Here is a 22,164-nt window from a genome sequence, read left to right on the forward strand (position 1 = left end):
TTTCTCTGTTGTGAAGACAAAATTCTTCTAGTTCACCAAGGTTGATACTTATGAAGGTGATTTGTTGACTCATCTCATGTCGTTCCCCTTCTTTTTAACTTTCTTTCACCTCCAATTTTCTTCACTTTATTCAAGTTAAAGCAATATGGACTTATATGGCCAGTAACACCACAATGATGACAAGTAGGAATAAACATACATTCATACTTACATTTCTTCAGTCTTTTTGTGGTTGATTTTCCATGCAGATCTTTTGAATAAACTGACTTGGATACAACATGATTTCGAGCATTTATACCTTTACTTCCTTTGACAAAAACAAAACCTTTAGAAGTAGTGGCAACAGATGATGAGGCTTGATGTTCTTTGCCTTTGGAAGTTGTGTATCCTAGGCCAGTTCTATCACAACTCAACATTTCTTCTAATTTATGTGTTGCAGCTTTTTGTTTACACTCCTGAAATTTTCTTAATTCTCTTTCTAGTACAACCTTTTGATCATTTAACCTTGATACTTTAACATCAGAAATTTTCAGCGCTTCAGCAATGTTATTCTTTTCATTCTCCACAGCTATGAGTTTATTGTATAACTTCTTGTTGAGTTTTTTCAGCTTGACCACTTCTTCACATAAATCATTATATGCTTCATATACACTCAGCTCATGCTCAGCATCAACAATAGCTATATCTAAGTCACTATCATCAAATACTCTTTCAGATTTTATTTGCACAATATCAAAAAAATCATTAACAATAGTAGAAAAAAGTCATAAAAGAATTTTCATCATCAAATGATGAATATGAAGTTTCAGATTCTGAACTGTCACTAAATGTGACATTCAGTGCTTTTCCTTTGTTTTTCTTAAAATTTGGACATTCAATTCTTATATGACAATATCCTAAGCATTCATGGCACTTTACTTTATCAATTTTTTCAGATTTTTCTTTATTCCATTTTTCAAAATATTTTTTCTTTGCATGAAATTTCTTACCTCATTTTTGCTTTCCACTAGCTTTTTTGTTAAACAAGAATTTTATGAATTTTCTTGCAATGAGATCTATAGCCTCATCGTTCAAATTTTCTTTATCAGAAAAATCATATTGATCCTCTTTTACTATTTTTAAAGTAATGGACTCGCATTTTCTTGTTTGAGGAAGTGATGACTCATATGTTTGCAAGCAGCCAACCAGTGTTTCAACCTTAATTGCATCAAAATCCTTACTTTCCTCAATGGCAGTAACCTTTGGGAGAAATCTTTCTCACGACCTTTGAATCCTCCATCTTTTCGCTGAGATTAACCTAGAATTAACAATATCATTAAGTCTAGCATGAAAATCATTAAAACTCTCATCTTCTAGTATTTTAATCTCCTCAAATTTAGATGTTAGCATTTGCAATTTCGAGTTTTTTACAATTCTTGTGCCTTCATGTATAACGTCCAAAATATCCCAAGCTTCTTTGGCAATCTCGCATATTGAGATTCTTTTAAATTCATCAAGAGATATAACCATAAAAATAGTGTTAAGTCATTTGCTATTCCAATTGCAATTAGTGATCTCATCTCTAGTCCAAGTATCAAGAGATGCCTTAGGCTTAGTTCATCCTCGTTCAATTGCATACCACACACGTTTATCTAAAGACTTGAGGAAAGTCCTTATACGAACTTTACAATAAGCATAGTTTTCCCCATCGAAGTATGGCAGGATATATAACGATGAAGGCATGATCTACAGGGGCACGGATCATACTCGAATGAGTGAATCACGCTCTAATGCCAATTGAAATTACCCAAATACTCTTGTATTATATTACTACGTTCTACCAATTCAATCAACAAATTTGTTAGTGATCAATAATCAAATAATTTGATAATCAATCAAATACATAAATTAAATAAATTGTATAATACCAAGATTGATATCAAAGAAAACCCTTTAAAGAACTCTTTAAAGGTAAAACTCTACGGGCCGGCCAAACCTAGAAAAATCAATTTTATTATTTGAAAATCAATTACAAGTAAATCTCAATTACAAAACCTTTGCCAATTAACTCTCTTACTTGACCAGACAAACGACTCATTTGTCTTCTACTACAGTAGCAGCCAGAATCTCTGACGATCTTTAAATATTGATTTTTCTCCTGGAACTCCAGTGGCTGAAACTCAACCAATCAATTATCCAACATGAAGCACGATCACACTCTTTGATAGAAACAATATGAAAATTCTCCAAAGATTTTTCTCACCAAAATATGCATTAGAAATTGCTCTAGAAAATATTCAAATCTGAATCTCTACAAATCCTAACTATTAGGATCCCTTAAATAAACAATCTGAAAGCAATTTTAGTTTCTATTGGACTATGCTGATGAATCGAATCTATCGCGAAGACATTTCCTGATGGAATGCTAACATCTACTTTAAATCTTCTCTACAGTAACAAATTTCAATTCAATATGATCTCTGAATAAGTACAGATTCCTTAGGACTCAACTTTCACACTTATAACTTATCTAAACAACCTCTAATACCTCCTATATAAATTTAATATTGTCATAGATAAAATCAATAAATAATTTACATTCATCCAAAATTATATTTTAGTCACCCTCCAAAATCTTGTATTTACACTTTCGACGGCCGTACGTTGATCATGAGTTGGGTTTACAGTTTAGACGCATTAAAAGTGGATTTCTTGCCGCTCTCCGGCATGTTTTTCAAAAAGAAATCCAACTCCTTGACGAACATTTCCATTGCTGGGGCTGGCAAGCAAACTCCCACGGCTATCCCATCCTCTCCCTTACTGTTCTTACAAGGAATATAGAAGCTCCCCGTTCTAGGAATACTTCTCACAACACATTCGGCTGGCCCACCATAAGCTAGCTTGCCCCACCCAAAGTCCACCTTTCCAAACCCGACATGTGTCACATCCGACACAAGGAATGACCCCACCACGGCTAGGACTGGCCTGCCTCTAATCACCATTAGATCAACCACCGACCGCATATACTCCTCGTTCACTTCTTTTTTTGCCTTCCTCACCAAATCCAAAGCATAACCCAAATTAGTGTTCTCGTAGAGCTTTCCGGCAGTCGTGACTGCTGCTGGGTACGCAAAAACGTTGCCGTAGTAACCACTCGGTAACGGAGGATTGAACTTGCCACGCGCGTTGACAAGGGACATCATGCGCACCTCCTTGTTGCGGTCGAACTAGAATGCGATGGTGCGGCATCGCCAAAGGCACGCGATGATCACCTCAAAGGTGATGGACTAGCTCAAGTGATGCGGCACAAACCTACGGATGGTAGACACCTCAATACGGCCGAAAAAGGAGCGGCAAGCCATGTCTTCAAGCGGGGTGATGGTGCCAGTACCCTAGGTGTCGATCACCTCGTCGTACTCTCGGTGCATGCATGTCAAGCATGTTGGGTCCCTCGCATTTAATAGATGTCTCTGCCATACAGGTAAGACGAAAGGGGCGCACGCCCCCAGCGCCACCTCGCCCACGGCTGTCATGAACTGGACCAGACCAACGACATCACTCATCGTGTGGTTGAGGCGTAATGCGAAGATGAACCTGCCGCATTTGAGCCGCGTCACCTGTATGCAAGTCATGAAGATGCCAAGACAGGATCAACTTTAGGGGGAGAAAACTAAAAAAATTCACGAGTTCCTTGGCAGAATTTATACCTGAATAAGCAGTAATGGGCAATGAAGAACCCCTCTAGAGCCTGGAAGGTCAAAAAGAAGCTCCTCCAAGCACGGGAATGGAGGTCGAAGAGCATCACCAAACTACTCAAGTGTAACATCGGCTTCTGCCTCGATGAATACGGCACCCTCACTCGTGCATTCTACTACAAGTTTCCTTCCAGGCCCTTCTCTAAGCCTACCTGCAAATGGGTAGTAAAACACAAGTGTTTGAGCAAGTGCCTTTCTGATGACTTTCACAAGGACTCCCTTGCGTCGAGGGATCGTGTCTATAAAATTGTATCACCGGGATTTGAAATCGGAAAGCCTCTTGATCGTCGATATCAGAAAGTTGTCTGAACTCGTGGGGTGTGGGCTTAGTTGGAGCAATTAACTCGGGCTTGCACCTTCGTACTGTGAATACCAGAGATTGAGTTGGTGCTGCCATGGCAAGAAAATGGTTCTTAGCATACTAATAAAGTTGGGGAAAGTTTGATTTGGAAGCTAAACTCATCTCAACTAATCATTAAAACTTTTTTAAATTTCAATACAAAATATAATAAACAATTTAACTTTTTTAAATCTCAAAATAATAATAATAATAAATAATAATATTATAACAATATTTTATCATCTCAATTCAATTCAACTCAACTCAATTCAACATCTAAACACAATTTAAGATTCTGTAATGTGGGTGCACTCTGCGCCATAATTCTTTCTTCGCTATTTATATTAGAGGTGAAGGATCGTACAACTTGTCGGCATTGCCGTAGACCATCTACCGAAGGAGCAAGTATTCTTAAATTTGAGCTAAAAATCATATTTTCTTAAAGGGTGGTGCCACTCCCATGAAAGGAGGCCACCGAAACAGCCGCCGAAGAAACATTATCTTTTTTTTATTTTTTTTGTTTTAACATTTTTTAAATTCATTAAATAGTTTTTTAAAAGAAAATAAAAGTCAGAAATTTATTTTAAAATCATTACTTAACAATTAAGTAAAAAAATAAAAATAAAAAAATTCAATCAGTGGACCACCTCGGGAAAAACATTTTTCTTTCTTAATATTTTTCTAAAACTTTGTTCTTTCTACCTCGTTTATTTTTACAATTCATTACAACTCATCTCATCTCATTTTATTTAATCATTACAACTTTTTTAAATTTTCATACAAAATAAAATAAACAATTTAACTTTTTCAAATCTCAAAATAAAAATAATATTAAAAAATATATTCTAATAATATTTTTTTTAACTTTTAACTTTCATCTCAACCTATCTCATCTTATCTCATCTCACCTCTGAAAACAAAACTTCCTACACCTCACTATTTTTCTTCCTATATTCTATTCAAATAATTTTTCTTTATTTCATTTATATTTTTTTCTCTCACTTCTCTTTATAATCTTAATTTTTCACTATTTATATTTTTCCTCTTTTCTCAAACCATTAATCTCTAGCGAATATTTAAAATAATTTTTTTTGCAGGTACAATAATATTTTTAAGAATAATATAACTTTTTGTCAAAGTTTACTTTTTTCCAACGATAATATGATGTAATGATTAAATTTTAAAAATTAGTAAGCAATTAAAATATATAATTAAATTCGAAATAAAAAAAACTAAATTTATATAATTATTTAGAAATTGAAATGGTACAAAGTAGAAATGTGTGCTTGTTAATAAAAATTAGTTAAATGTTTAATAAAAATGAATTTATTTAATATTATTGAAAAATATACAAACAAATATAATCTGCCTCTAATTAATAAAAATAAGAAAATTTGATTTTATGATATTGTTTTTAGTTTAAATAAAAATAACAAATATTATTAAATATATTATTAAATTAAAAAAATGATTTAGAATTGATATTGTTGCTTTATAAGTAATCTGGCATTTTCCAACGCTCAAAATTATCACAAATATTCCCAATAATCGCTATTTTGATCATTTTCGACGATTTTAAAATCACTGCATGTTCGACGAAATCAAAGCGCCACTTTTGATCAATTTCAACAATAGGCAAAAATCATCACAAAAAATTACTATTACCAGCGATTTTAGTCCATCGCAAATGTCTCAAAAATCAATGGAAATTGCCTTTCTGTTTACCATTAAAATCGCTGAGAAAAGTTAATTTCGTCGATATATATATCGTCGCCATTATGTATTTCAGTGATTTTGAATTATCGTCGCCATTATATATTTTCAGTGGGTAACTTTTGCCGAAATATACTTTTTGCGGCTATCTAATATCGCCGCAAATATCTTTCTACGACAAAAAATTATTTTCAGAAAATTTTACTCACCAGAAAAGGTGTTTCAAAAAATTCACAAAACAGAACACAAAAAATATTATACACAAATTATATGTTCTTGCTCAAAAAAATAATTGCACAAGTGAAAAGCACAAAACCATACTTGCAAATAATCTAAAAACCAATGACTATTCTCTAGCCGGTGGAAATCATGTGAACAAAGATAAAAATTAAAAGAATATGTTAAGGTAGCAAAAGAAACAAAAGAAAAAAATGAACTAACCCTCTTAGCTTTAAGAACTTGCTCCCTTCTAATAGGTTCTATTCCTAATCCTGTGCATGAAACTAGGACAAAGTCTGTTTCTTGCCCAGTCTGCAAGACATCAGCTATCATATTAAAAACACTGAAAATATATCTATAAGTCATTCTCCCAATATGAAGCTAGCACAAAAAGCTCCCATTGCAACTAATTCTTTTGAGAGATTTCACAAATATGGCGTCACACATCCTCAGCTCATGACAAATGGTATAAGAACCAGCTTAATAACTCCATGTGGCTCAGGGTGCACACAATGCATATTCACTTGAAGATGTGTTAAGAAAAAATAATTATGACAAAAGCAGATGGTGGATCATTTTTTAATTTATGAAAAAATGGATTTTATAAAATATTTTATCATATAACTTATCACTTATGACCCTGGATTCTTCGATAATGTTGTCATAGTAAAAATTAACATGCAGAACATAATGAAAATGAAGAAGTTACGAAAAGTAATAGATATAAGATCCAAGAAAATCACAAGCTGTGTTCATGCAAAATAATGAAGCAAATCCCACCCCTCTACATATTCATCAAGTGCAATAAATTGCATGGCAAAACCATCACTGGAAAACAGCACTAGCAGCCAGAGAATCAAAATTAAGAAGTATAAATATCGATTGAGAAGGCCAAGGAAAAAACAGTAATACACCCCCATAAACACACAAAGCAATATGGAAGTAAACAAAACAAGTAAAAAGGTGACTCGCTACTTCAAAACATTATAACTCTTGTGACCTGAATGGTAAAAATCAATTGACACTTTGGTTTTATGAGTTAAAGAGTTGGGTTATTTGAAGTAAAAAGGATATCAGTAGGGGCATGACCCTTTTTCCTAAATCATTTCCATGGAAGCTCAGAGGGTGGTGGTGATCCAGGATGCATCAACAAAAGTTATACAAGCGTAATCGGGTGGGCACTGCATAGGTTATCTCCGAAACCTGGAGATAAGGTCATCCTACTTGCAATCCTTCATCAGGTTAAAAATCCTAGTACGTTATCTTTCATGGGAAGCAAATGGCAGGTAAGAATTCATGTCTTTATTGCATTAAAGGAGACTGAAAGAAGGAGAAAAAGGAAAGCCATACACGGAAGAATTTTAAGTCATGTAGAATATATAACAAGCAAAATGCAATGAATAGCTAGCTCTCTCTCTCTACTGCTGCACTTTTTTTTAGTATATTATTTATTTTTTCCTTCATTATTATGTTCTTCTTATATATGTTTTTCTCCTTTCCCTGCAGTGGGATTTAACACCAGAGTGGGATCCAGCTCAATATTCGAAGCAAATGAAAGATTCCTGGAAAGAGAAGTTTGTAGGATGAAGAACAAGTATCTTAACAACTCGGACATTACTGAGATTTCCAAAATGTATGAACAAAACTAGGTACTGCTTAATGCAACTGCTAAATGAAATGCCACTATCTGTCACTAGAGGCCACCAAAACGCTGCAGATAGCCAGATATATGATGCAACTTCTCAGCAGACATGTTGGAACATATAAGTAGTAAATATGCTAAGGAGAATGTACAAGGAATGAACTTGAATTGCTTACCAGTAATTCTTCCAAGTTGTTTATGAAGTTGTCAATTCTCCCTTACAAATAGACCGGGTTGTACTTGGAAGATTGAACAACAAAACAAAACCCAAAAACACGGTATGTCACTCGTGGGCTACATTGAACAACATACCCAAGCTGCTCCTTTGTCCTATATTCAAGTACAGTTAAAGAATTTTAAGAATGTATACAAAAACCAATATAAATCCATGAAGAAACTCATTTCCATTTGTTTAAAATTGTCTTCCCGTAACAGGTAAGTCCATAGCATGGAAAAGGGAGGCATGTCAATCATATACATCATTCACACTAGCAGCACCTTAGCACATTGTTGTATACCAGTATATACCATGACCCAATCAAAGAGATTCTTTAGACGAGTAGAGATATCTATGGACAAACACGACCATCAGGAACAAACAAATGTTGGCCTTTTTTTTTTTTTTTTTGCAAGTGATTAAATTCCTATTCATAAGGAAATAGGCAAAGCCCGTGTACACACAAAAAAAAATATGGACCTTCATAAATGCCAAATACCCTTCACTGCCCCCAAAAAAGAAGAGGATAAAAAGTAGCAATAATTTGGCTACTGCCTGCTGTTCAGCTCAGTTTTTGGAGCTAGAATTCAAAAACCAAAAACATAAAGCTTCATCCCTCAAAACCAGAAAAGAAAAAAAATACTCCTACTTTCAGCATCAAATAAAATCACCTCAGCTGATTGAAAAGTGGTTCTTCCACAATTTCATCAAAAAGGGCTATCAAAGCTTTCAATTTGATCGAGTCCATCCCAACATCATGCTCAATTTGAAAATAAAGCTGCAAGGCAAAACCAAACCGAGAAAAAAGAGAGGTCACAAAGAAGTCAGAGGAGATCAAAACCAACATATATAATTGATATAGAAAGCTAGTTGTTCTTCCTAATTACTAGAACAATCTTACATATATATATATATAGAGAGAGAGAGAGAGAGTTCATGTATACAAACGACTAATACCTCAGCACGTGTATTTTTTCTCTCTTTTTTTTTTTTTTTTTTTGCTGTACTAACTTGAGTATGGTTCTAGAAATGAAAAACTTAATATCAATGACTAATATGTCAAATGTCTCAAAAAGTTGGTTGGTTCCTAAGGAAACAAAAATGAAAGTAAATAGTAGAACTTATACTACTTACAAAACTTTAAAATTAAAACTCAAGAATTTTTTTACCAACCTTCTGGAAAATGCAAATAATCGTGCTTCCACCAAACGAGAAATATCCAAACTGTACAAGACAATAAAATTCCAATCAGAAAACCAAGATGATAAACTTCAAACACAACTTAAAAAATGGTGAACATGAAAGGGGAGAAGACCCATGAATTATAAGATTGATAGAAGAATGTGACCAAACATGGATATGAGGGAAATGCCTTGGCAACCACCCAATTCATCACGTTCAATTCAAATTTTCAAGGCTTGAGCATAACAAGTTATGAGGGAAATGAAACCAACATTACAAGGATGTGGCCAAACTTGAAACCAAATAGAGCAGAAAAAATGCCAGACACTGCTCATAAGAAAGTGATGTGTAAGGCAATGTTACAGCTAAAATAACTTAAAATTTAAAGAGTAATGCATAGAATTGTATTCTGCACAAAGGCATATAATTGTATTATGTACTTGAGCCAGGAAAGTATTCAAACTAAACCCACCACCCCACGAATTTTAAACCTCCACTACAACCATATTTACCAAGTCCAACACTACCCAATGACCAAAAGCTCCCTAATCATTCCTCAAATTTGCACACACTTGCCCCTTAAGCCTGGCTTTCCATTTCCAGGCTGCCATGGCCATCACTGATAACCACAATAATCTTCCATTTCCAATAACAACAACAAAAAAGTGAAAACAGAAGCACTAAATAAAAATAAAAATAAATAAGAACATCAGAGATTGAAGGAGAACACGATCAATCGAAGAGAATTTGATCTTCCACAACAATCCATCTGTCTCTCTATTTGTCCCTCTCTTTCCCTCACTCTAAGGTTGAGAGAAATTCCCCATCTCTGTGAGATTTCCAACAACATTAAATTCCAACCCGTAACCAATACCCATATTATTTGCCCAATCCTAACATACCGATTCTAAAAAAAATAGATAAATCCAATTTTTTGTAATTTCTGCTAAACAAATGACCACCACAAAATTAACGACACCACCACTAACAACAACAGAAATAGAGGAACACAACACAAATAATCTATTTTACACTAAAATCTAAAACATACTAGGAAAAGAGGCCAGAAATATGCAAGACCCAATCCAACCCATTTGTAAGAACACTCCGAGCGAGTGAAATGTTTTCTTCGTATACGCTAGTGTTGGTCCTCGGTGAGAGGAAGTTTTCTTCGTCCTTGTCGCTTCCCATCCGAGGAAAAGCAGATCGACAGTGAGAGAGAGGGATAGCTTCGGTGGAGGGGCTGGGGACCATTGGGGGGTAGCTACGCCTGTAGCTGGAGGTGGTGCAGCGGCTGCGGACGCGGCGCAACTGGGAATCCGAGGGAGAAAGGAATTCTAGGGAGAAGAGAGAGGGAGATCTGCGGGAGAGAGAGAAGCAGCGAGGGAGGGGCTTGGCTGGGTAGGCCGGCGACAGTAGAGGTGGACGGTGACGATGGGTCGACGGCGGTGTGCGTGGAGGCATGAAGAGTGGGGATTGGGGGAGAAGAGGGATTGGGGAGAGACGGGAGGGGGAGGAGACGGCTGGAGGGAATTAAAGGCATGAGGGAAAACGGGCGATTTTAAATTTCACGCTTTTGTGCGGCGCTTTTTATTCGTCGCTAATAAGCGTAAATGGCCAAATATGAATTTTACGACAACAATATTCGCTGCAAAAAGCTTTTACGCGGCGATTTTCAACTTCGTCGCAAATACAGTTTAAAGTCTTGTTACAATGACAAAGAAATCGCCACAATAGGAATAATAGTAGTCGCAAAAAAGTAAACAGTAAATTATTCCTCAGTATTTCTTAGAAATCGTCGCAAATAGAATCCTTTTGCAGCGATTTTTTTCCGACGATCTTAAAATCGTTGCAAAGAATCTGATTTCAAATCTGACGTAGCTGACTTCTCATATTTGTTTCAATAATTTAACTGAGAGCATTGTGTTTTTTTTTTTTTTTTGAAAAGGAGCATAGAGCTCATTCATTCATTAAGCAAGAGATCCGAAATACATAAGGGAGGATCTTCAATGTCTACAATAGTTTCAGATGAAAATAGAGCCTTTCTAGCTAACACATGAGCCACTCTATTGGCTTTTCTAAACACATGCTTAACAGACCAGACCTCATATAAAGAAGAGAGTAGTTTTTGTGTTTCTTGTGTAACCATATCCGTTTGAAATTCATTCTTGTCCTTTGTCAAAAGAGCCGACACAATTTGTTGGGAATCACCCTCTAAAACAACCTTGGAGAGCCCAAGCTGTAGACCAAACTTTGTTGCCTCGTACGCCCAGCAAGCTTCAGCTAGTGTAGGATCTGGATACAGGGGTCTGCTCATTCTCAATGCAGCAATCATAAGCCCTTTGTGGTCTCTAATGATAACCCCTATTCCAACTCTGCCTCTATATTTGTCCACCGAAGCATCCCAGTTCATTTTGAACAAAAATTCAGGGGGGGAGTCCACCTTTCCTTTTGGTCTTCTATTGGTTGAATGCTTCTTGTGATCTTGCAGGTTTCCATCTCGATCAAGGCTTCTGAGGCTTGTCTAATCACTTCATTAGGATGTAAGAAAACTTGTTGGAAAATAAACTTGTTCCTTCTATTCCATATAAGCCTCGACACAGTAGCAAATTCTTCTAGTACCTTCATATCAGCAACTTGACATATAAGGTTCCATAACTCTCTAAATGACATGAGGGGGAAGGATCTCTTTTGAAGGAACCTTGAGCACTGGCCCCATACGTCCTGGGCTGCTGGGCAGATCCAAGCCATATGAAAAACAGTTTCCTCCTCATTGAGACACATTGAGAGCATTGTGATTAGTCAAATACATTTTTATCTTTAAATTTAATAAATATCATCTATATTTACTCTACATTAAATTAACTAAATTATTTTCATCCAAATTATAAGCTACAGTAAACCTATTCTTCTTTTCAAATATAAAAATAACTATAACAAGTCTAAAAATATTTTTTTTAATTATTATATTATAGATATAAAATTTTTATTCATATGAGATTTTACCTTTTATATACATATAAGATTATTATATTATAGATTGTTAAATTATGAAAATAAAAATGAATATGATTTGTTGGAGATTATTAAAGATTTTGAAAATAAAATAAAAATTAATTAAAAAATATAAAAAATAATAATATTTTATTATTATAGAGAATGTGATGACTAATTCAATATAGATTTTAAATTTTAAATAATTAGTTAAAAGTAAAAAAATTATATATTAATTAAATTTTAAAAAATAAGATGATCAATTCAATATTAATGCTAAGAGGGGAGGCGTATGTGAATGCTATAGTAGCACGTGTCCTACGCATTGTGGTGGCCACAAGTGCCAAACACCTCTAATTTGCATCAATTAGCCAATAAAAAACTAAATATTATATTGTCAAATCATTAACTATTAATATTAAATTTCTATTTTTAAATTTGATTATAATCGCGACGTGATCTTACCTTTGTATCTTTCCACCAACTTCGGGTTTTAGCAGCAGTCCCTTACTTCTACTAGATTGTTAACGCAAGTCAAGCAAGTCTCTAATTCAAGCAAAATCAGATCACGGCACGCATGTTTTTGTAGTGAATTCCGAGCAGCAATCCTGGCCAACACAAATAGGACAGTTGACAGCATTTTATTTCTTTCCTTTCTAGTTGCAAATATTCTGAAAGTACTTTCTTTTTTTTTTTTTTGTAAATATTTCACCATTCACTATAACAAAAAAGATATTTTAGGACAATTTTATTTTAAAACAAAATGAAAATCATCCTAAAAAATGAGATTTATGAATGAATTTCATATTTCGTACCCAAAAAAAGACAGAAGAACTATACCATTCGAACGTTATAGTTGGGGATGAAATATTTTATCCCTAATGATGAAACCATTCGAATGTAATGTTTTAACGTTCGAACGGTTAAATTTAACCGTTTGAACGTACATTTTAGCTCGTTAAATAAAATTATTATAGTGAGAAATTTGTTCAACCTTTCGAACGTACAAATTTAACCATTCGAACGTACATTTTGGCGTGTTAAGTAAAATTATTATAGCAAAAAATTGCTCTACCTTTCAAACGTACAAATTTCACCGTTCGAATGATGAATCAGCATTGTTCGAACGGTGATCAATTTTTTTTTTAGAGAATTATATTTATATTAACTAGTAATTATAATAAATTTATCAATTAAATAATAGAAATAATATAAATCAATAATTAGTTTAGAAAATATAAAATAATACTAATTCATAATTAAATACTGTTGTTGTATAAATAATATGTTGTTATTGTTTGACATATGTTAGCATATCTTGCATTGTTTGTTTATCAAAATAAACCTTAAATTTGTTTGTAGATTTAAGCTAGTATAAGATGATTCCATTAAATAGAGAAGATATTGAGACTGAAATTGTTGATGCAACAATTGAGGAAAATGTTGAATCATCTAAAGTATCTACAGATGATAAGAGCGAATTATCAAATGAAACTTATACAGATTATGATTGAACAATTATGTGTTAACATTATACTTGATAACAAAATTATATGCTACATCGCACATTGATCGTAATGGAGAATAGACTCATCCTGATGCCCGTGAAAATTATATAAGTATTATAACTTGTTTTAATTAAATATATTAGAATATTTATGACGATATTAATTCTTTATCTTATATATGTCTAGGATAAAATGGTTATCTTACGTGCTGAATTTACGTCAGATCAAAATTCATCAACAAGTGATATTGATATTTTTACACAAATCTTGGGTCAACGTTCAGGATATTTGAGGAATTTGGGTCGCTGTGTAATGCCTTCTCCCCTTCCTCTTCTTCCTGATTTGCCTCTATGACTTCTATAACGTTAGAGAATGCGAATTCCAGAATCAAAGAATTGACTGTAAGGCAGTATGAGTTAGAGGCTCAATTTGCGAAACAAGTAGACATGGAGTTGCGCATCAAACAACATGAAGAACAACAGGAAGAGTTCAGAAGACAGATACAACTCCAAATGCAGCAACTTATGCAACAGTACATGCCTCTAAGCAACTAATAATTTTTTACGTACAAATTTTAGGATTATCTATTTATGTACAAACAATGCCAGTCTCACAGTTATTTATTTAGTTCGCACTTATTATGAAAATTTTGTAAGTATTAAACAGTTTCTAATGTATTTTTTCAAATATTATGAATGTCTATTTGATTTTTTATTATTGAGTTTAAATAAAATGGTTATCGTTCGAACGACCACATAACGTTCGAACACCATTTATTAAATCATTCGAACGTCATTTATTTTCGTAGCATTTAAACATAATTTTTCCCGTTCAAACGCTTATTCCATTCAATTTGTTCCTTTAACGTTCAAACGGAAAGCTAAATTTATACTGTTCGAACGGGTGTATAATTTATTTTTGTTCGAACATATTTTGCAATCGTTCAAATAAATTAATCCAGTTTGAACGAAAAATTGTAACCGTTTGAACGATATTCTGTGACAAACTTCAACTATGACAAAAGAAATTTCCCGTTCGAACGGTTTCCTCCAAATTCATCCCAAAAGATATTTTGGGACGAAATTGTGATTTTCGTCCCAAAATATCTTTTGGGACAATGTTGTTAGAACAAACTCAGGACAAAATGACTATAATTGGGGACGAAAAATTTCATCCATAAAGAGCATTTCTATTGTAGTGATTACTTGGCTGATTAATTTTGTGTACACTTCAATATATAAATAGTCATTTTCTCGGCTCTGGCTAAATAATTAAGTCAAACCCTTCTTCAAAACTTTCTTGGTATCAGAGAAAGTGGGGATCAACATAACCACGTGGTTATTCAATATACACCTCCTCATCAATGGTCCTATGTAATAATGCATTGGAAACATCCAATTGACAAATGTTCCAACTAAAGTGAACGGCAATAACCAAGACTAGCTAGACAATAGCAGGTTTGATAACAAGGCTAAAAGTCTCCGAGAAATCAATGTCTGGAACTTGTTTAAAACCCTTGCTACCAATCGAGCCTTGCGACGATCAAGAAACCTATCCTCATTTTGTTCAGTTTTGTACACCCATTTAGTATCAATAATATTCTGGTCAGTAGGACGTGGACAAAGGGTCCAAGTATTATTTTTCACCAATGCAGCATATTCTTGGTCCATGGCATTTCTCCACTCATCAGAAGTTATGGCTTGAGAAACTGTTTTGGGGTCAGATAAGGAAGTGGTTGTATTAAGAGCAAGGAGTGGATGTTTTGTTGAGTAAATGGAAGTGTAATTAGGGAAAGATTTTGGGCATAGAGAGCCGGTTTGGGAACGAGTGGTCATGCGTGTAGAGGGAGGAATTTCAGGTATGGAAAGTGTGGAAGGATAAGGAATCTCGAGATTGAGGGAAGAGTTTGACTAAGGGGAGATTGTATCCGAAGAAGGAAGGATGGGAGAGGATGTTTCGGTGAGGGGAGAGATTATAGAAGATTGTTGAATTAATAGAGATTGGGAGGAGTTATTATCGAAGGAATAGGTAGAGAGGAATTGGTGGAGTGATTTTCAGTGGAGGGATTTATGGGTGAGTGATTTTTGGTGGAGGGATTTATGGGTGAGTGGTGTAAGGGTGAGTGATTTTCGGTGAGATGTTGGCTTGAAAGAGGAAGGTGCAGTTGAGATATGGAGGGAGGGATTACCAAAATTGGAGATGGAATTGTGCCAGCCGAATTTGAGGATGGTAGAAGCAGAGTTTGACTTGAGGGAAAATAAAGAGGATCACGTTGGGATGAGCTGGAGGGTTGAGAGACGTCCATTTTTCTCTATGCAGGAAATAAATGCTCATCAAATACCACATGCTATGACAAATGAACTTTTTTTTATATCGGATCAAGACAACAATATCCCTTATGGTTAGATGAATAACGTAAAAAGATACATTGTTTGCTTTTAAAGGCAAGTTTATTGGCCGCATAGGGTCTAACAAAGGATAGCATGTGCACCTAAACATCCTAAGTTAGGAATAATTAGGCGGTTTTTTAAACAACTTACTGTAGAAGAGAGTGGCCAATCTCCATGATATGCTTGTGTTTACGCTCAACAATCCCATTTTGTTATGATGTATAGGGACAAGTCAACCAATGGTGAATCCCATTTGAATTTAGAAAAGTGATAAATTGATTGGATGTGAATTCACCACTATTGGTAGATTAAAATTGTTTAATCTTGAGCGAGAAGAAATTTTCAACTAAAAGCTTGAATTTAACAAAGCAAAAAAAAAAAAAAATCTCATTTATGAGAAATAGGATACAACATGTAAATCGAGAGTAGTCGTCAATAAAAATTACATAATAAAGACAACCACGTTGAGATTTAATAGGTGATACCCATACAACGGAATGAATAATTTCCAAATGAACTAGAGACACCCTATTAGAATCATTGAAGGGAAGTTTCTTTTACTTTTCGCAACTGGCAAGCGGAACAAAGATATTGTTGAGAGGTCGACCCTTAGAAAGGAAGCTTGAAGGAATTTGTGACACACTAAGTAATTTGAGCTGAAGGATGTCCTAGTCTTGCATGCCAGACGTCTAAGGAAGTTTTAACACAAAAAAGAGCTACTCGTGCACGACACCTTTTTATGGTATTTTTGTTGAGATGCATAGGTGATGGGTACCAATATGAACCTAGTCTTAAAGATCCTTTGCAAGTTCTAGATTGGCCAATTACAAGGTCAAGAGCCAAGAAGATCAAAGAGGCAATGCAAGTATTGATGCAATCCATTTGAGACGAGTTTAGCAAGAGCCCAACATTCAAAATGGGCTTGAAGGATGAAGATCCAGTTTTGATTCATTTGATACAAGCTATGGAAGAAGTCAACAACATGACTTAAAAGTTTTGGGCACTTGAAGGTTTTCAACTTGTTTAATTCATTTAAATGACTTATTTTATTAGTTTAGAATAATTGGATTTATTATGAGAATGACTTAAGAGGTAGCCGTACTGTAGATGCGGTACTATTCATTCAGGAGTATTTTTGGAAGATGTGCCTTTATTTTGGCTAGGGTTTTAATTAGGTTTTGGTTTAAATACTCTTTGTAGTCTCATTTTAAGAGTTAGACAATATTGAATTTTAATTGTGAGTTGAGTTTACTCCTCTTGTTCTTGATTGAACTTTTGAACTTATCAAATGTGTGGCGTTCCTCCTTATAATCTGAGTTCTTGAGATGGGTTCTTCAACGGGTCTAGATTTTAATATAATCTAGATTATTGAAACGAGTTTTCAACGGGTTTAGATTCTCCATCATTTGACTTGATTCTGACTTTCTTGGGTTGAATTTTCCAATATTGTTGTTGGGTCTCAAAGCGAGTCGATTTGGGTTCATATAATTTGGTATCAAAGTCAGGTTTCCAATCAAGTCTGATTCTATCTTTTAATTCTTGCATCTTTAAATTTAATTCTAGGGTTTTATTGTTCTAGGGTTGCAAAAAAAACAAAACAAAACAAAAAAAGTAGGCTACCGAAATTCTTAGGGTTTTTATTTGGCTGAAATTTGCATCACATTGGGTTTCTTGCACCTCTAAGTTTGTCCATTGCTTGGAGTGCCGTTTCGTTTTTTCTCTTCTACTTCATTGTCAATTCTTATGTGCTTGAATTCAATTGCTTGATTTTCACAATTGAATATTGTTGTTTGTGATTGAATTAGAGAAAATAAAAGAAAGGAAAAAAAAAACAAAAAAGAAGAACCTTTGTGGCCTTCTTCCTTGTAATCTAGGTTTTTTAGACGGGTTCTTCAACAGGTCTAAATTTTAATATAATCTAGGTTCTTGAAGGAATTCTCAACGGGTTTTCAAATGGGTCCATAGCTTGGGTGAGTTTTCAAATTGATTGTAGGTTCAAGGGATTACATTTCTGCAAGTTCATATCATTGAATGATGGGCACCAATATGGACCTAGTCTTAAAGATCATTTGCAAGTTCCAGATGGGCCAATTATAAGGTCAAGAGCCAAGAAGATCAAGGAGGTAATGTAAGGATTGATGCAATTCACTTAAGACGAGTTTAGAAAGAGTTCAACATTCAAGATGGACTTGAAGGATGAAGATCCAGTTTTGATTCATTTAATACAAGCTATGGAAATGGGCAATAACATGACTTAAAGGTTTTGAGCACTTGAAGGTTTTCAACTTATTTAATTCATTTAAATGATTTATTTTATTAGTTTAGAATAATTGAGTTTATTAGGAGAAGAACTTAGGGGGCCTATTCAAGGGCATGTTGGAAAAGTTATAATTTTGTTGAACTAGGGTTTCAAGAAATTACTGTAGCCGTACTGTAGATGCGATACTATTCATTTAAGGGTATTTTTGAAAGATGAGGTTTTATTTTGGCTAGGATTTTAATTAGATTTTGGTTTAAATACTCTTTGTAGCCTCATTTTAAGAGTTAGACAATATTGAATTTTAATTGTGAGTTGGGTTTACTTATCTTGTTTTTGATTGAATTTTTGAACTGATAAAAGATAAATCACAACTCTTGTGGCGTTCCTCCTTGTAATTTGGGTTCTTGAGACGGATTTTTCAACGGGTCTAGATTCTAATATAATCTAGGTTCTTGAAACGAGTTCTCAATGGGTCTAGATTCTCCATCCTTTGACTAAATTATGGCTTTCTTGAGTTGAATTTTCCAATATTGTTGTTGGGTCTCAAAGCGAGTCGATTGGGGTTCATATCAATAGGATAGAGGCCATCTCTACTCGGACCCTCCAGCAAGGTGGTTACTATTTTGTTGTCCTTGATAAAGAAATAGGAATTCGTTAGAATAAAAAAGCAATCATTATCAACACTAAGTTGGTTTTTGGAAAGAAGGTTGGTCATGGCATCATGACAATGGAAAACACGGTTATAGAGTAAATTTGTTTGTGGAGTGTTTAGAGAAAAGGAACATGTGTTTTGGATTGTAAGACCATTACATTACCCACAGCTACCGTTTCAGTGCCACCATAAGTCTCCTGAAGAGTGAGATTTGCTAAGTCATTCATGATACGTTGATTGGTTCCACTGTTAGCAAACCACGTGTTGTCTTCATGGTGTGCATTGTTATGTGCCACCATAGCATCAAGTTGAGAGGGAGGATGTCTTCCTTGATAGTTGTAATTCATCCTCTTATAGTTGTCCAAGGCACTACGGTTAGATCTTCCGCAGATCTGACGAGGTACACGTGCAGGAGGAGAGTAGTTGTGCTAAGGAGAATGCTAACTGGAAGTGCCATTAAGGTTCGGCTGCTACATTAAGGGCCTGAAGCTTTTAGGCTTTGGCTGCGAGGTCCTCGGTGGAAATTGATTCCGGTTAGGAGAGAAGTTGCTGTTGTTTTTAGGCTTCCTTGGACCATTCTTAAATTGATTTTTAGAGGCTGCCACCGTAGCAAAATTATGCTGCTCCATAGTTCTATGATGCCGAGTTTGATTCTCAAGAAGAATCTCATAAGACAGGAGAATTTTGCTATGGTGGCAAGATACATTAAAGGCTTCCAAGCTCATCATATTATTTCATAGAGCAAAATAGCATGATACGGTAAAGGGATTAAAGGAAATAGCTTTTTATTCATCATTTTTACATTATACTTATTATTTGTTTTTTGTTTTATATTTATTAAATAAAAAAAAATTCTTCTACTCATCATTCATATACTACACATTTGATAAAAAAAATTAAAAAGTTATATGTGGTGTATTGTATAAGAATGATAATAAGAATATTTCAATTATAAATTAAATTTATTGTTGGAACAAAACTTTCACTACATGCAAGCTTTCTGGTCAGAGTAATGTTATATAGTATGAAAGTAGGTAAAACTTGGGCTTTTAAAAACAAAATAAAAAAAAAAATTATAAGATTCATGAGAAAAAAAATTAAAAAATCCATGTCTTTTTCATGTACACATAACACGAAATATACATATATATACCACGTTAATTTTTCATTTTCTGTTAATTGTTCCTTTTCTGAAAATGGTTGGCGATTGAATGTCTAATGAAGTCAGGTACACAGGGGTGGGCTGGTTGCGGGCATGCAGATTATCTTTCATATGAAAGGAAAGATACACCTTTGTTCTTTCGTCGCTGAAAATGGTTGGCGTTAATGAATGTCTAACGAGTTACTCGGTGGTCGTCATGCGAATTATCTTTCATACGAAACACAAGATACACATGTCTGTTTTTTCCTTAATTTAAATAGATCCTCATGTGGTGTAATATGTAACACGACTCATTAATCCAAGACAAACACGATACAAAATTAGCAAGTTGAGTTTGATATAATGGATTCAGATCAAAACGAACTGACCTATTATAAGGCACGTTTTATAAACGGGTTACTAATGGGCCAATCCGCTTAACCCGTTATTTTTACTAAGGATTACATTTATATCATCTTTAAAACCTAAGAACCAAAATCACCTAACCCTAACTGTAATGTTGGATTTTAATTTGACTTTGTGTTTTTATTATTTGAATTGTAATATTTTTCAAATATCTGAAAAATATTGATATTTTTTATTATTATTTAGTTTTATATTTTTGGGAGATATTGTGATTGTAACTTTTACGTGAAATTATGTAACTCAAGTCAAATTGATTATTTAGGTTAGTTCAATCCATTTACATAAAAAAAAAAAAAATGGTTGAAACAGATTAGATTGCGTCGACCCAGTTATAAGTAATTAATAATAAGTCAAAACGGGTCGGGTCGTGTCATGTCATTATTTTAATGAGTCATGTTAGGGTTTGAAAGTCTAACGGGTCGTGTTTGGGTTGACCCATATGGTATAATGTATATGATTTGACACGATACGAACACTACTCATTAACATGATTTGCCACCCTTACAATGAATTGTAGGTTCGTGCCCATTTTAATTTGCTTAAGGAGACTATTAAAGATGGTTTGTGTTGATCTTACTAATGGACTAATCAATTATAGCTTCAAACTACATAGTAGAAAAACGCTGCAATTGACTGTTTTGGTGCATTTTGTAAAAAAAATTCACTTCCACTGCCACTAATGTTTTCTTTCAGAGAAAGCATGAACATAGTTGAATAACTAGATATAGAAAGCACGATCACCAAATGCACCAAATGAGCACCAACCACTGTATCGGTGCATATATAGGGCTCATGTGTTGGTGAGGATGAAGTGAGGTCAATTATATTTTGAAAGGCTAAGGAATCCACCAGTGTTGTGTGTGTAGACTTTGGAGGCGTGAATTCGCAGTGGTACATAGGGCTCACATGTTGACCAAGATCAGCACATGAACCACACCCGTTGATTAGACAACGGCAATTCCTTGCCCATCCCGTAGATCAACGCTAAATGAGTGGGGTGATGCGGTGCGTATACAGATTTGGTAGCTGAAAATGTAATAAATAAGGCATTTTCAGACCTAGTAGAGAAAAAATAACATTATAAACATATAGAGAAGAAGAAATGATGGAAAGGAGAGAAGGGAGAAGCAGCTCCCCAGACAAGAGAGAGAAGTTCTGGGTTTCTAGAGAGAATGAGGAGAAAGAGTAATGTTGATTATCATTTATTTTATTATCATCATCTCTTCATCTTATAATGAATATGAAATATGAGGATAAAAAAGTAAAATCACATGTTTTTAAGTGGGTGTGCAGGGTGTGGGGCTTATATTTAGAATTTTTCTTATTATATTTTACTTATGAACCTATAATTTAATGTCACATCAAGGGATGTTGAGAGGATGATGATAAAACGAAGGATAAATAAATTTATCTGAGGAGAAGAGAAATGTTACTCATCATCCTTTTTACCATCATCTTTTCTTCATTCTATAATGTGGTATTATATGATTGAAAATTATTTATTATGTTTTATTTGTAGATATATCATTTAATGCCACATCAAAAGATGTTGAGATATTTCTTACTCTGGAGTTCTACAAATTATTTTACAGAGAGAAGGGGGAGGGAATGAGTCTAAACCTCTTTATTGCTTTAGAATTCTGCAAATTAATTTTTTTAAAAGAGAAAATGCTTGATTTAAACAAAATATTATAAGAATAAACTTATAAAATTTGGTTGGGACTAAATATTTATCTTTTAAATATA

At 34.2% G+C, this 22,164-nt stretch overlaps 1 protein-coding gene, 1 long non-coding RNA gene and 1 pseudogene across 2 annotated transcripts; all 3 read right to left on the reverse strand.

Moving 5' to 3' along the window:
* Positions 1 to 2,410: 2,410 nt before the first annotated feature.
* On the reverse strand, positions 2,411 to 4,131 carry LOC109007492 (annotated as a pseudogene).
* A 1,911-nt stretch (positions 4,132 to 6,042) lies between these two features.
* Positions 6,043 to 10,557, reverse strand: LOC109007494. Its single transcript, XR_001998789.2, has 4 exons — positions 10,099 to 10,557; positions 9,039 to 9,089; positions 8,537 to 8,643; positions 6,043 to 7,978 (listed from the first exon to the last, which is right to left on the reverse strand). It is a non-coding gene; the product is annotated as an uncharacterized LOC109007494 (long non-coding RNA).
* A 453-nt stretch (positions 10,558 to 11,010) lies between these two features.
* LOC109007448 lies at positions 11,011 to 11,460 on the reverse strand. Its single transcript, XM_018987121.1, has one exon. It carries the CDS (start codon positions 11,458 to 11,460, stop codon positions 11,011 to 11,013), a length of 450 nt encoding a protein of 149 aa, XP_018842666.1.
* Between the last annotated feature and the right edge of the window lie 10,704 nt (positions 11,461 to 22,164).

This window comes from Juglans regia, chromosome 16 (assembly GCF_001411555.2).
Source record: "Juglans regia cultivar Chandler chromosome 16, Walnut 2.0, whole genome shotgun sequence".
In the NCBI taxonomy this organism is placed as follows: domain Eukaryota; kingdom Viridiplantae; phylum Streptophyta; class Magnoliopsida; order Fagales; family Juglandaceae; genus Juglans; species Juglans regia.

Bases quoted from the DNA above. Each gene is read 5' to 3' on its own strand.
- LOC109007448 (XM_018987121.1), bottom strand. From the start codon at position 11,460: ATGAACTGGGATGCTTCGGTGGACAAATATAGAGGCAGAGTTGGAATA.